General features: G+C 36.8%; 2 protein-coding genes and 2 long non-coding RNA genes across 6 annotated transcripts; 1 reads left to right on the plus strand and 3 right to left on the minus strand.

The window, feature by feature from the left end:
- Positions 1 to 207: 207 nt before the first annotated feature.
- On the minus strand, positions 208 to 1,238 carry LOC148768735 (uncharacterized). The gene is made up of 2 exons (XR_016032894.1): positions 1,135 to 1,238; positions 208 to 774 (listed from the first exon to the last, which is right to left on the minus strand). It is a non-coding gene; the product is annotated as an uncharacterized LOC148768735 (long non-coding RNA).
- Positions 1,239 to 6,509: 5,271 nt separating this feature from the next.
- LOC148768736 (uncharacterized) lies at positions 6,510 to 8,218 on the minus strand. Of its 3 annotated transcripts, none has more exons than XR_016032898.1 (4): positions 7,735 to 8,218; positions 7,576 to 7,632; positions 6,995 to 7,142; positions 6,510 to 6,706 (listed from the first exon to the last, which is right to left on the minus strand). It is a non-coding gene; the product is annotated as an uncharacterized LOC148768736 (long non-coding RNA). The 3 variants fall into 3 exon arrangements; XR_016032897.1 differs by having other exon boundaries at positions 7,780 to 8,216; XR_016032895.1 differs by lacking the exon at positions 7,735 to 8,218 and having other exon boundaries at positions 6,513 to 6,706; positions 7,576 to 7,726.
- An 81-nt stretch (positions 8,219 to 8,299) lies between these two features.
- On the minus strand, positions 8,300 to 9,039 carry LOC148768737 (uncharacterized). Its single transcript, XM_088821332.1, has 2 exons — positions 8,818 to 9,039; positions 8,300 to 8,709 (listed from the first exon to the last, which is right to left on the minus strand). The coding sequence occupies exons 1-2, from the start codon at positions 8,954 to 8,956 to the stop codon at positions 8,300 to 8,302; spliced, it is 549 nt and encodes a 182-aa protein (XP_088677458.1). The 5' UTR covers positions 8,957 to 9,039.
- Positions 9,040 to 11,297: 2,258 nt separating this feature from the next.
- Positions 11,298 to 14,938, plus strand: LOC105961997 (signal recognition particle subunit SRP54 2). The gene is made up of 9 exons (XM_012986257.2): positions 11,298 to 11,652; positions 12,035 to 12,134; positions 12,349 to 12,502; positions 12,965 to 13,115; positions 13,217 to 13,365; positions 13,627 to 13,727; positions 13,817 to 13,971; positions 14,219 to 14,333; positions 14,412 to 14,938. The coding sequence occupies exons 1-9, from the start codon at positions 11,422 to 11,424 to the stop codon at positions 14,741 to 14,743; spliced, it is 1,488 nt and encodes a 495-aa protein (XP_012841711.2). The 5' UTR covers positions 11,298 to 11,421; the 3' UTR covers positions 14,744 to 14,938.
- Positions 14,939 to 15,319: the final 381 nt, after the last annotated feature.

Genomic DNA, 15,319 nt, shown 5'->3' on the forward strand with positions numbered 1-15,319 from the left:
AAGTAACATTGTAGACGATTTTTCACCTTCTGAACTTTTTTCTTTTCTCTTCAATTTTTCTTTTGAAGATTTTTTACCCGAAGGCCGATCCTTATTAGCAAAACATCCATTTTGATTTTCTGATGGGATTGAGACACCATCAAGATTTTCAAAACTAGTAGTTCCCTGCTTATTTCTTTCACAAGTAACAAGCCACTTCCTCTCATGTTTCAAAAGATCTAAACAATGCACAAACTTGAATTGATGTTTATTGGTGGCAACATACATTTTTCTCACTTCTTCTAACTATGAAAAAAAAAAGTTAAAATAAATAAATAATAATATCAATATGAATAGTTGAAAAGAGAAAATAAAATGAGTGTATTACTCTTCCATGATCAGTTTGACCAGATTGATGCCTATTATCAATTTGTTTAAGACAACTAATAAACTTTGCACATTTAGCATTTATATCATGCCAACGTTGTTTTATGCTTTGCTCCGTACGCACTCGTTGACCGCAATTCATTACAAATTGATCATAAATCTTCTTCCAAAACATGGTAGATGTTTGAGCACTTCCACGAGTAGCATCTTTACTTGTATTTAGCCATGCCGAAACAATACAAACATCCTCTTCACGAGAGAAATTTGTCGACCTTTTTTGTTTATTTGAAACTTCGACTTCAGTTGTGTTCCCACATCTATAGTGGAGTTGATCGTAGAGCTTTCTTCGTACGCCGGCATATCGCCATTAAGGAGATTAGTGAAACCCCCATAGTAATTTGAATCCATCTACAGAAAAAGTGGAAGAGGAAAAACAAGAAAATTAGCTCACCTCATCACACCATCAAGCACATCCCAACGTTCCTGAACAAATTCACCATTTATTTTATTTAATTAGACTATCAATAAATAATTTTTTTTACTATTTAGTCACTGTAATATGTTAAAGTTTCATAAGATTTAATCTATATATATATGTAGTGATTAAATTATCTATATATCTTCATCTAAATTTACTATCATTAACGTGCAACCAATGTAAAGAAGTACAATTCTCAAACAATCATAAACAATTAAAAAAGTATTAAAAAGTGCTTAGAGTTTATGATCATAAAAAATATTAAAAAATTAAGAAAACCTAGAAATTACTGCAAGTGTCTTCAATGGTGATTAATACACCGAGTCGGCCTTGGATGATTGTGTGGAGAATTTTGATGTAGCAAACTTATTATTTATACGAAGAATTTTTTTTTCCGTGGAAATTCGGTGAAGACCTAGAAAAAAAAAATCTGTTGAGATTTTTTTGACCAGTGAAAATTTATTGAAGACGTAGAGAAAATTTAATTTAATTTTGTTGAGATTTTTACGTAAAGAAAAGAAAATTCAATTTTGTTGAGGTTTTTCTTTTTTCATGTGCTCCTATTTTCTAGGAGAATATTTGATAATTATTTCTTTAGGATATATTTTTACTTCCCGATATTTGAGTTATCAAAATAGAACCCTATTTTAATAAACCCATTGGAGGATAGAGTTTTTAAATTTGGGGAGTCAAATGGAGGTTAAGGGATTTGATACCCCATTTAAACCCCGTTGGAGTTGCTCTAAAGAGATTATTTTACATACCCCTAGTCACCAAATAAACTAGGGATAACCCAAACCCAAATCATCTTTTGACATACCCCTGGAGAAGCGAAAGTACTATACTACCCTTTGCATTTATCATTTTCGCTGATTTATTTATTACTTTTTTTATTTTATTTTATTTTTTTATTTTTTTATAAACCTGTTTGTTAAATATATATATATATATATATATATATATATATATATATATATATATATATATATATATATATATATATATATATATATATATATATTAATTTTTTTTTTAAATTTTCAAAATAATATGTTTACATTACTGAAAATAACTACATGTAACTATAGTACCTATAGTAATTCATAGTTATGTTCGTTTTTTTCCTCATATTTTTAGTCGACCAATTGTATACACACACGAATACTGACTTATACAAAATAATTAATAAAACCCCAACAAAAATTTACAAATTTCAATATTTTTATTATAAATCACATCAGAACCAAAAAAATACAAATCGAAAATACATAAATATACGCATATGTAACTACATGTTATTATAATAATGTATAGTAATGTATACAGTCTGTTGAACAAATCAGATGTAACTTCAAAAAAAAAAATTGACACCTTCAAGGAAAGGATCAATGGCCTTCATTAAGATGCAATTGCAAAATCAAAAACAAAAAGAAATTACTTTAGTGCAAATCAACAAAATTTGAAGAAAAATATCAAAACACTCAAAAATCAACAAACACTAAGAGATCGAGAGATAGAAAGAGAGGTTATTGCTGGGAAATGCTACAGATTTTAAATCAAATAGACAGTGACTCCTCACCCCCCTTGCCTCCTACCAAAACCCTAGACGCCGCTAATAACCACCCACAGTTCCGCGCGCCCACAAATACAAAAAATATAGAAATAAATCTGAAAACATAAAAATAAACGAAATTACCATCAAAATATGGATCCCGACGAGACGAATCCAACGATGGGTGACCCGTCAAATTTTGACGGGTGGAACACAAAATAATGCTCCGGCAAGACCACCGTCCTCGAATGAAAAAAATTGCAGAAATAGATCAGCGCTCGAAACTGAATGAAATCATCACCAAAAGAAAGAGCTCGACGAGAGGAATCCAACGGTAGTTAAACCATCAAATTCCGACCACCAGAGAGAGAGTTATGGCTACAGAAGCAATTTCGCTGGTGGGAGGTTTGTGAAGGCGAGATTTTGAATTTGGGAGAAGAAGAGAGAGACCGTGAATGGCTAGGGTTAAAACTGATTTTAAAAGGGTATATAGGAACTTCAGGGTAGCCCAGGGGGGTATGTCAAAATATTTTCGAAATGAAGGGGGTTTCCTCTAGAGTGTAATCCACTTGGTAGTTAGTTCTATATAATTTGGAAATGAGGGGATCGGATCTATAAAATAACCCCATATATAAAATATAAAAACGAAAATGAAATGGAGCCCCACGCGCCCAGAATTTGTTATAATATATTCTTCGTCTCTCCCCCTTCCCCCCTCCCCCTCCCACAAAACATACACAGTCCACCGTTCTCTACGCAAAAAAACACCCTCTCTCTCATCTGAAACAAAACAAGTAATGGAGGCGTTGATAGAAGCGCTCATTTCTGTCGAGGAGGAAGATTCAATCCTCTCTCACGTTCGATTCATGTTTGTATCGGAGGAAGAGATAGAGGATTGGATTCGAGAATGTGCGATTTCGAGCGTACGGAATTTGTTCGTGTCGGATTCCGATAAGGTGATATACAACGAGAAAAACACCCGATGTACGGTATGCTACTACACCTTCGTCGAATCGGAAGTTGTAGCTTGCTTCGTGTGTTTCGAGGAATTGTTGGAGTTGAAGTGTGAGCACATTTTTCATGAAGCCTGTTTCGAGAAAATTGCAGCGGCGTGGGAGAAAGACAGAAAGGAGTGCAGGGTGATGGAGCCTCTGAGATGTCCGGTGGATCTGAAACGTTTTGGTTTTTGAATGGCATGTTTGGATACATTCCCCACTCCGGAATGGAGTTCGACTCTCCACCGAGGGTTAGGCGGCGGCAGAGAAAGGAAAAGGGGAAGGGCAAGGTGGTATAGGGAGAAGGATGAGGAAAGGGGAAAAGAAAGGGTAAATTCAACGTTGATTTGACACCTGTAAAGTTCAAAGCTATAATAGAGAATATTGACTCGGAGCCTTGTGGGAATTGCAGAGGGGAACTCGAGAGTCACGAGTTGGAGTACATGGTGTTGATGTGTTCGCACTATTTCCACACTGTGTGTGTTAATCAACTGAGAGAATCAGGCGCAATGACTGTAACATGTGGCGTCGGAGGGTGTCCGGTTGTTTTCAATTTGTATACATAAATTGTCGAGTTTTTTCTGCCGCTAAGGCCAGATCATGAGGAGTTCATGCTTCCATATGGTGGTGGCGGTGATGTAATTGGGAATGAACAACCACTGATTTTACAACGAATTGTTGAGAGGATTGATTTGGGCATAATCAATGCGTTGGTTCACTTGATTCCAGATGAGCATATGCGGAGACATCGGTTTCTCACGGAGGCCCCCGTGAGTGGGACGAAGGCGAAGATTTCCCCTAATGCGGCGCCGCCGTCGGGTGTGGGTAAAATAATTTATTTTCTTTTATTTTATTTTATTTTATTTTTACTTTCTTACTCTCACTCTCCCTCTCCCTCTCCCTAGACACGATCACGGGCCGGTTCATACCGGTTCACGGTTCAATTTTTTCGGAACCGGAACCGGCCCGTAATATGCACGGTTCGACTGGCCGGGTCGGCCCGCCGGTTCAATCCGGTTCCGGGCCTATCCGGGCCGGTTCACGGGTCGGCCCGGAAAATTTGATTTATATATACATATTTAAAAAAAAATACTTAATAGATAAATAAATTAAAATAATTACTTTTAAATAGAAAAAAAATAAAAGAAATAAAAAAAATGACTTTAACTTAATTTTATATGAAAAAATGGGGTGTAAGGGTATTTATAAGAAAAAATGGGGGGGGGGGGGGGGGGGGGGAGGGAATTCAAAAAATAGCAACTAACGGCCGGTTCACCGGCCCTTTTTTTATTTTTTTTGAACTTTTTTGATTTTTTTTTTTAAATTTGGGTGAACCACCAAGCTGGCCCGGCGGTTCACGGTTCACCAATTCATAGAATCGGGCCCGTCCCGGGGATGAGGGGCCGGTTCACGGGTCCCGGACCGGTTCGCCGGTCAACGGGTTGGGCCGGTTCCGGGCCTAAAACCGGCACGTGGCCGTGTCTCCCTCTCCCTCTCTCGGGGTTTAGTTTTCTTTATCAAAATTTAATGCCAAGTTCAGTACGAGTGAGATAGGGAGAGAGATAGAGAGGGAGACTCTCCCTTTTCCCTCTCCCTCTCTCGGGGTTTAGTTTTCTTTATCAAAATTTAATGCCAAGTTCAGTACGAGCGAGAGAGAGGGGGAGAGAGATAAATTATTTTACCCACAGCCGACGACGACGTCGCTTTAGGGGAAATCTTCACCGTCGTCCCACTCACGGTGGCCTCCCTGAGAAACCGATGTCTCCCCATATGCCTCAATTGGAACCGAGTGAACCAACGAATTGATTGTGACCAAATTAATCCTCTCAACAATTCTATGCAAAATCAATGGCGGTTCATTCCAAACAACATCACCACCACCATCATATGGAGGCATGAACTCCTCATGATCTGGCCTTAGCGGCAGAAAAAACTGGACAATTTCTGTATACAGATTGAAAACAACCGGACACCCTCTGACGCCACATGTTACAGTCACCGAGTAAGGACGTTTTGCCACAATACTAGTAAAACGTTTCCACAAACACAAATCCCGATGGTTCATTTTTGACCTAAAACAAAAAATGTTCACGAGCATGATAGATACAAAAGGGGTTAGAAAACCCGGAAAACAAATTATTTGAGAAGTATATGAACTACCGTTCAGATAAATCACAAGGTGGTGATTCCTCCACCACATACTCTGACATATCTATCTCTACGAGCCTGCTTACATCACAATACCAGTGCTCTGCTACAGCCTTTGCAATCTCCGTTTTACCATGTCTAGAAAAGAAGAAACAAACCCCTCGGGCGCGTAACCATATCTCTATGCAAGCCCAACGTTCCAAAGATTTCATTAATCACCCGTTCTTGATTCACCACCCTCTTGCCAATCATATATATGGTCTTTTCCATCTGACTGGTAATATGCGAAATAATCTGAGTATGCGGGACATCAGTCAAGCTGCTCACCACCTAATAATCGCAGAGGGTCGTATACATCAGATGTGTAATAACATAAATTTAGAACGATTGAACAAACGTATTAAGAACAAAGTATCAAAGAAAAGTTGCCAAGTAAAAACCGACAGTACGAAGCACTAAAGTTGCTTAAAATGGCAAGAAAGAAACCTCGGCAACATGACAAGCCTTGACTGTCAAGATAGGTTGGAAAAGTCACTACGCCACAAAGCGTCATCCATAGCGTTTGAAAAACGCTATAGTAGGATATTATAGCGCTTTTACAAACGCAATGTCTGCCGGAGCTATAATAGGCCAGAACTTTTCCATAGCGTTTAGTAAACGCTATTTTAAAATTTCTAGGCATAGCGTTTGTGTTGAGCTATTATTCACTCTGTTATAGAACGTATTCAGCGCTATCGTTTTAGCAACTATAGCCTAAAATAAATGCTATGTCATACTATAGCGTCTGATTGTGAGCTATGATTAAATGGTTAATTTTATTTAATTAATGCTATTGAACACATCAATTTTTCTAATAAATTTGTTCAACAAAATAATGAACATAATAATATAATAATCCTATTTTTGTAAGAGATCTGGAAAATATCACCAAAAATTATCATTAATATTTTAACCAAGTTAATACATGAACATAAAAAGGCTAACACTATCTTTCAATATTCTTGTAGAACAAAAAGAAAAGAAATAGTGTCTCAATAAAAAAATATGGTCTACAATGCACTTATCATTATTTAAACGAAGAAAAACTTATAATTTAAAGATCTACAATGTTGTCATGTCTTCAAGTCGGCAAGCACTTACGCTGAACTCCGAAGGTTCCAAGTTTTTCTGTAAAAGATGACATAGAAATACAATATTAAAAGCTTTGCAAGGTACTGATTAAGTACATTTCAACATAGACTAAATAATTGAAACAACTCGTATGGATTAGTGCACTTTAGCATTCGCAGTATATGTATGATGTTCGCATCAGATAGAAAATGCATACGATTTCCCATATTGAATAACACATATTCTGGCACTCCGAAATGTACTATATAATTACATGTGTACAGACTTTTATCAACAAGTATAACATCAAGTGATTTGGGAAATATGTGTTTGTAATTAGTTTACCTCACTTTCAACCGGTAATAAAGTTTGAAAATTATGAATTTCAAAGCGATACACTATCAGTTGGCCGGATTCCTCAACCCAACCATGAAGCGAGGGTGATTGAAATTCACTGGAGTAGCAAAGATGACTACTGCAAAGACATTATGCCCTGCAACGAAGACCATAAATCGTTGAATAAGCTGATATAGACTAGATCTACAAGCAATAACTACATATACTGCACATTTGAGTAAAAACTTACAAAATAAATTATGAAGAACTTACAACCACTCACATTAAGAGTTTACATTCATAAATAAGAGGCCTAATAAAAGGCCATACCATGAGTCAAAAATTGGAACCGAACTTCAACGGTTATCAGTAACCCAATCAATAAATACTTCTAAACACATGGAAAGGTACACCTATTTTTAGGTAATGAATCAATAATATTAAAATCATTGGAATAACATGCCAAAACTATCAATATTAAGATGAACACATAATGAAAATAAACATAAAAATAAAAATAAAAATAATACAAGTTCTCCTACACTTGCAGTTAGTGAACTAGTCCCCAAGTCATTAAGAAGAGTACTCACCGAAAACATTTCTCCATTTTGAATCTGTGCAATTTGCTTATAATTTCGGCAAAGTAGCTACACAAGACAAGAGGGAAGATCAAATTCATAATTTTTTCGTAAAATAAAATATGCCGCAAATGATAAAATGCGTGTCATATGTATATAAATTTTACTAACCAAAATTGTTCAACAAAATGAATCTTGTAGAAAGGATAAAAAAACCTTATGAGAAGAACCGATTTCTCACAGTCATCATATTAAAAGCCCCATAAGCAATTTTCACATAACTCCATAAGAAATTGGGCTATAAAATATATGGGAATCATAAAACCCATACTTTACCCAGCAGGAACAATTACAACCGAAAGTAAAAGGAAAAGAATTGAGTAGAATTAGGGATTTTGACAAATAAATTAAAACTAGGAAAGTAAAAAATTAATGAGAGAAATAGATAGTGAAAACAAGATGTGAGAACAAGTTGTTTCGATCTGGACTGGAAGGAAGAGAAACGGGAAGACGATAGGGTCGGGTTGGTCGGCAGATCGACGAGAGAAGCATTCTCTACCGGCTTCGTGAGGAAATAATTGATAGTAAAGATACTTTAAATTTTCTCTCACCAAAAATCTAATTTATTCTTGAGAGACCGAAAAAAGGCTTGGGCCTAGGAACGCCTAATCTATAGCGTTTATTTTTTTAATTCTTCTAAGCCGAAAAAGTTATTATAACACTTATTGAAAAAACGCTATAAGATGGTGCTATTAAAAGCCAATTTTGTTGTAGTGAGTTCGATTAGCTCGCCTCGTATATCATCCAGAAACTGATCATCGGCCACTCTACTACTCCATGGTGTAATAATTAATTCGTCCAGCATATCGCAATCGAACAAAGACGAAGTCGTAACGTTTTTCCATCTCAGTAAAAAATCTTTCATGTACAGTGCTGCAGAATCACGTTCCAGAATTAGACGATTCACCCACGATTGGGTAGCCGGATAATTCTCCCTGTGTAACTCATTTAGTTCGACAAGCGCTCGCTGCAGTTGATACGCCTTCTCGTAGAATTCAATCTCGTGGACACAGTTTCTGAGTTTGCTTTCCACCATCCTGCATGCTCCGTCCAAAATTTGGAGACCTTTTTCGAAGGTTGATTTTTCTGAAAAATTATTCGTTGAGAAATTTTGATTCAAATAAAATTAAAAAAAAAAACAAAAAAAAAACATAATCAATCGTAATTACAGAGAATTAAAAATAATCAACTAACCGGAGATCAGTTTGCCGGAATTGAAGTATTTAACGCCGTGAACGGCGAGACGAAGAGCGCAGACCAAAATCCGAACGGTATATTTCTTCTCCAACTTCGGTTTTGCTCCTTTCAACACCTTTAGCAATTCCTCCTCCATTGATTCTTGCAACGATTCTTCTAGCGGGTGATAATGTTAAACCCTAATCTAACCTGAAGAAACCCTAGTGTAGCAACAAATTCTTATCTGCGATTTAAACAAACAAGAAAAACTTGCACAAAAATAATTTTATTGAATTAAAATAAAATATTGGGGGTTACAAACTCTAATTTAATCATCTAATTCTTCTCTCATGAAAAATATGTGTTTCACTTTGAATTTCAGAGTCGGGTCGTTGACTTGATCTTCTCTAGATTTGATTTGGATTTGAATAACGTCTTCCAAGGGTCTTGCGACTTGAATCTCGAATCGAACGCTGAACTTTGACGGGCTTTGACTTAAAGATCTTGGAGTTCTTCGAGTTTTAACTTGAAGATCTTGGAGTTATTCGAGATTTGACTTGAAGATCTTGGAGTTCTTGATGTATTTGGCCCTTCAATCTTCCTTCGATCTTGATTGGTTGAAGAACGCCCTTAATTTGAGAGAATTTTCTCCTACGGTTTTTCTTCTTCTTGAGTTGTGTGTTGAATTGTGTAGGGAGGGTCTCTATTTATAGTGGTAGAATAAAAGTCCTACATAAAATATTCTTGATGACGTGGCGTGATTTGATTGGCTCTCTTTAAATTGATAATTATCTCTTATAACTTGGAAGAAAATAAACAATCCTATTGGTCAATAATTAACTGGTATTTATCTCCATTACTTGTCTTTAACCAATTAATTAATTTTATGTGTCTACACCTAGATTTTTTTTAGTGAAACCCTAGATTTTTAGTTTCTCACCTCCACGAAATTAGATTAAACGAGTTTTTTACCCTAAATTTTATGCAAAAAAAAAGTACAAAAAAAAAGGATTTTATAAAAGGGGTAATATGCTATGAGCCCCTCAAACGAAACCTAATTTGAACTAAATGACAAGTTCAAATTCATTTTTTAATTAAGTCCTTAATTTGAAATAATATATGAGCCACGTCCCTAATTTTTTTTAATCCCTATCTTGCCCTTATACCCTAAATTATATAACCTACATATTCTCGTTTCTACAATTCAGATTTATTTCGTTCTTTTGGTTTCTCTTTCTCTCTCTCTCCGTCCCTCTCTCACACGTTCTCTAATCTCTTTTTTCAATCTCGTTTTTTTTTCTCCATCTTTCTCTCACCTCTCTATCTCTATACCTCTCTCTTGCTAATTAATTTGGTAATAGTCGAAGCCAAGGGTTGTGGTGGATGAGGAGGCGGCTGCGAGGGTTGTGGTGGAGGAGGCGGCAGCGGCGGGCTGTGTTTTGAGATGGCGGCGAGGTGTTGTGGGCGGCGGCGGGGGCTGGGGTGGAGGAGGTGGCGGCGATGGGCTTTGTTTTGAGATGGCGGCGAGGTGTTGTGGGCGGCGGCGGGGGCTGGGGTGGAAGAGGCGGCGACGGGGGGCTGGGGTGGAGGAGGCGGCGGCGACCTGTGGTGGTTGAGATGGCGGCGAGGTGTTGTGGGCGGCGGCGGGGGCTGTGGTGGAGGATTCGGCGCCGGTGGGTGTGGTTGTCGAGATGGCGGCCGGCTGTGGTGGTTGAGATGGCGGCGGGGATGTAGTTATGGTAGAGATTCGATCTTGATCTTCAAGAGATTTTTCTCGATTTGGGTTCAAAATCGTAAATCTAGGTTTTCCCAAAGTTGGTAGGTTACGGTTGCGACGGCTGTAGACGTTGGCTGCTAGAGTTTGACGTTGACGGCTAGGGTTGACGAGGGTTGTGTGTTGGCGGTGGCTAGGGTTTGGTAGTACACCGTAGTATACCATAGTCTACTATAGTATTACAACAAATAAAATATTATATATATATACTGAATTAACAACAAGGAAAAACAAGTTTTGTTTTGTAATTTTTAATAATATTGTAGATAAAAATATTTTTTAATAATAATGTAGAAATGATAGTACACCATAGTATAACATAGTATACCATAGTATTTTTGAAATCTGCTGAATTATTTAACAAAAAGAAGAAAAAAAATTGTTTATAATAATATAAACAAATGCAGAGTGTAAATTGAAAAAATAAAGATGAGTGAAAGAGCATTTTCGGAATGAATTTAATAAAAGATATGAAACAAATGTTTAGTTGAGCTTGTCATTTAGTTCTAATTAGTTTTGTCACTAGGGACCTATATCTTAAGACCTCTTTATAAAATTGAGAAAGGGCATTATTGACAAACAAATTGATTTCGGGGGTATTTAAAGGTGTTAATATTACATGCGAGGTAAAAGTGAAGATTAAAATAATATAAAGGAGGTAAGTGAACAATATGTATAATATAAGGGTATAAGAGAAATTAATCCAAACTTTAAATACATATATGCAGTGCAATAATAATATAGGAAAAACGCCTAAAATTATACGATTCATCAGTTTCCCCCATTTTCTAAAGCAAAATCAGTTCCCCACAAACCCTAATCGCAATTCCGACCGTGAATCAGTAAAAATGGTGCTCGCGCAATTAGGTGGCAGCATTTCGCGCGCGATTCAGCAGATGAACAATGCGACGATCATCGACGAGAAGGTTTTGAATGATTGCCTCAATGAGATCACGCGCGCACTCCTTCAAGCTGACGTGCAGTTCACGCTCGTTCGCAATATGCAGACCAATATCAAGAAGATCGTCGATTTCGACGCTCTCGCCGCCGGCCATAATAAACGCAACATTATCAAACAGGTTTCCCCGATTTGAATTTTGGAATTTTGGAATTTGATCAGCACAAAGGTTTTTCATTTTTCCCTGCTTTATTTTAATAAAATGAGGGTGTGGTTTTTCAGTCCCAGTGTTTAATGTAGCGTTGTTAATTCAATAATTTGGATGTGTTTTATGCATTTGTTTGTCGAAAATCGGAAAGAGGGAAAATTGAGGATATGATAGCATATGACGAAATCAAGAGTCTCTTGATGCAATTAGCTTTTGCTTTGCTTTGGGATTGAGTAATTAAATTTGTGTTTTTTTTTCCGTTTGACTGCGAGTGTGAGGATTTTGTTTAGATAGTTTTGACTAGTGAGTTGCTATGTTTATTTATAATATAGAATTTAGTGCCCCCCTTTTGTAGGCTATTTTGAAGGAGCTATGCAAGATATTGGATCCAGGGAAGCCTTCGTTCGCTCCCAAGAAAGGGAAAACTAGCGTTGTTATGTTTGTTGGGTTGCAAGGTATGATGTTAAACTATATTGTTTATTTTGTATTAGTAATCTATGCGTGGTATATAGTGTCATTCTGGGTGGAATTTTCAACTTTTCGACTCACAGTTTAATCATGAAATACACATTTAATGGGACTGAGCATGTGATATTGATGATATCGTAAATTTTGATATCTTGAGAGGAAGGAGTCAAATTTTGACGTATGCTTGATTTTTAATTATAGGGTCGGGGAAAACAACTACTTGTACCAAATATGCATACTTCCACCAGAAGAAGGGATGGAAACCTGCCTTGGTTTGTGCAGATACATTCAGAGCTGGTGCTTTCGACCAGTTGAAGCAGAATGCCACTAAAGCCAAAATTCCTTTCTATGGAAGGTATCATTTTTTCGCTATGATTTGGTGGATTAGTTTCTTCGTGTTTGTTTAAAAAAATCCTTGTTATCCCATGAAAAATGAAGGATGATTACATTCTTTTGATGTTTTTTTTTGTTGCGGGGATTAGCAATGTATGAATCAAAGCGGCAATTTCTTTTTTTGGGTTTATAAATTCATTAGTGCCCAGTAAGTACAAAAGGTTGCATTTGTCAATCAGTAATGCCATGAAACTGTTTATGTGAAGATTAAGAGTGAAGTTTGATAAATTTGTCAGAATGAACATTTATTTTATGCTCGTGAGTATGTATTACTAGGTGAGGATAAGTATGCATATTGATTCTTAAACAAAAGGTGGCTTTGCAATATGGAATATTTCATCGGAGTCGGATTCTTGTTTCTGTTTCATGCTTCCATTGTAATGTCTTTTGGTCCTCTAGTATGAAATGGTATATTCTTTTACAGCTACACGGAGTCGGATCCTGTTAGCATTGCTGTAGAAGGGGTTGAAAGGTTTAAGAAGGAAAACTGTGACCTCATAATTGTTGATACCAGTGGACGTCACATGCAGGAAGCAGCTCTTTTTGAAGAGATGCGTCAAGTTTATGAAGCAACGGTGTGCTTTTCTGTGCTTCGCCTGTTTCTTTGTTTCTAATTTCGACTTAGTTATAAGATAATAATACTAATAATAATGACATTATCATTTGTAAATTCCAGAAACCAGATCTTGTGATATTTGTCATGGATAGCAGTATTGGTCAAGCTGCATTCGATCAAGCTAAAGCATTCAAGCAAAGTGTTGCGGTTGGAGCTGTAATTGTCACTAAGATGGACGGGCATGCTAAGGGAGGTGGTGCTCTTAGTGCGTAAGTTATAAAAAGAGCTTATACATTTTTTTCCGAGTTAATGATAATATTAGCTAAATATGCAAATGATGCACATAATATCTCCTGATATAAGTTCGTTTGGTTTTGGATCCGTCTCTAGTATCTAGTATCAGGGTGTAAGAAACTCTAATTAGAATATTACTGGTAAAGATTTCCAGATATATCTAAATTGTATTTCTTTTATCAATTAAACTATTCCAAACTCGATGATTTGCTTACTGTGGCAAACATGTTTTGCAGAGTTGCAGCAACAAAAAGTCCAGTGATATTTATGGGCACGGGTGAACATATGGACGAGTTCGAAGTATTTGATGTCGAGCCATTTGTTAACCGTCTGCTAGGTTGGCATTCCCTAATCATCGTTTGTTGCAAAACATTTTTTTTTGCCGTTAAGTCATTAATACTTGTGTATCTCTATATATTATTATAGGCATGGGTGGTGGCGACTGGTCTGGGTTCGTTGAAAGAATTCAAGAAGTTGTTCCGAAGGATCAACAGCTGGAGAAGCTTTCTCAAGGCAACTTTACTTTCAGGACTTTGTACGAGCAGTTTCAGACTTTACTTAAAATGGGTCCTATGAGTCAGGTTAATCCCTCTTCTTTCTCGTGAGTCCATGTTTACACTACTCGAGTTCCGTTAGCTTCATTTCATTTTTAATCTTCAACTCTCAATAGAGGAATTATCGGAATAACCTGTCTATAGCATGTTATATAGACTGCCCAAGAATGCTGTGAAAACAATTACTCGATTATATCGCCATTATCTTGACAATAAATTTCTAATTTTTTTGGGTTGCTGCTTAAGTAACTAAGCCTCATTTTCTCTTCGTTAGGTACTCTCCATGCTTCCGGGATTTAGCCAAGAGTTGATGCCCGAAGGACGTGAAAAGGAAAGCCAGGCTAAGATTAAAAGATATATGACAATGATGGACTCGATGACTAATCAAGGCAAGTTTAATTACCAAAATACCCATTTCCACTAGAGCTATATTTGTTACTTATTAGAAAACATATAAACTATTGCAGAGCTGGATAGTTCAAATCTGAAGATGATGAACGAGTCTCGATTAATGCGGATAGCTAGAGGGTGTGGGCGCCCATTGAGGGATGTGATGGAACTATTGGAAGAGTATAAACGTTTGGCAAAGATTTGGGGGAAAATGAAGGGAATGAAGATTCCGAAGAAGGGAGAAATGAGTGCGCTATCGAGAAATATGAACGCGCAGCAACTGAGCAAGGCGCTGCCACCTCAGATGCTGAATCAGATTGGCGGCATGGGCGGCTTGCAAAGCTTGATGAAGCAAATGGGTTCTGCTAAGGATGTTATGGGTATGTTTGGTGGTGGGGATAATAAATAGATATTTAACTTAGTCGACTGTGGGGAATTTCAAGATTCCTTTCACATTGAACTTGAATCAATTCTTATCATTCAGGTACATATACATCTCCCATATAGAGCAATTTGAGATAGACTATTTGTTCAAGATGACCATTTTTGGGTTTTTACTCCCATCGATATTATTAAGAAGTTGCGTTGCTTTATTTTTTCATCAGTTATAATTGACTAAGACATCGTTTGGTTGACAAGATAAGATTAGTCATATATATATATATATATATATATATATATATATATATATATATATATATATATATGGACACATGAACCCTAGTAGACCTGACACCCAGAACCCCAAAAAGCAATCAACCTTCCTCTCCTCTCCAGTAGCCGATTCTCTCCCCGAGAAACCATATCCACTGCAAACCCTAGCTCTCCATCGGTTACATTGTGCAAGGTTTTCCGGACTGTCAGTGTTTCTACCACATCGGTTGTTTCAAGAGTGAGATTAAGGATGACGATTCGGTTGCTTAGAACTACAATATATATATATTTTATATAACGTCGTAGTTATAGATAATGCTGAAAATCGAAC

Source organism: Erythranthe guttata, chromosome 8 (assembly GCF_056151865.1).
Source record: "Erythranthe guttata isolate IM_541 chromosome 8, IM_541, whole genome shotgun sequence".
Lineage (NCBI taxonomy): Eukaryota > Viridiplantae > Streptophyta > Magnoliopsida > Lamiales > Phrymaceae > Erythranthe > Erythranthe guttata.

What these genes read in the sequence shown, in the direction of transcription:
- LOC148768737 (XM_088821332.1), bottom strand. Translation starts at nt 8,956, where the DNA reads ATGGAGGAGGAATTGCTAAAGGTGTTGAAAGGAGCAAAACCGAAGTTG. An exon ending in TTCCGGCAAACTGATCTCCG is followed by an intron (nt 8,710 to 8,817) that starts GTTAGTTGATTA and finishes ATAATTTTTCAG; the next exon opens with AAAAATCAACCTTCGAAAAA.
- LOC105961997 (XM_012986257.2), top strand. Translation starts at nt 11,422, where the DNA reads ATGGTGCTCGCGCAATTAGGTGGCAGCATTTCGCGCGCGATTCAGCAG. An exon ending in GGAGGTGGTGCTCTTAGTGC is followed by an intron (nt 13,366 to 13,626) that starts GTAAGTTATAAA and finishes CATGTTTTGCAG; the next exon opens with AGTTGCAGCAACAAAAAGTC. An exon ending in ATTTGTTAACCGTCTGCTAG is followed by an intron (nt 13,728 to 13,816) that starts GTTGGCATTCCC and finishes ATATTATTATAG; the next exon opens with GCATGGGTGGTGGCGACTGG.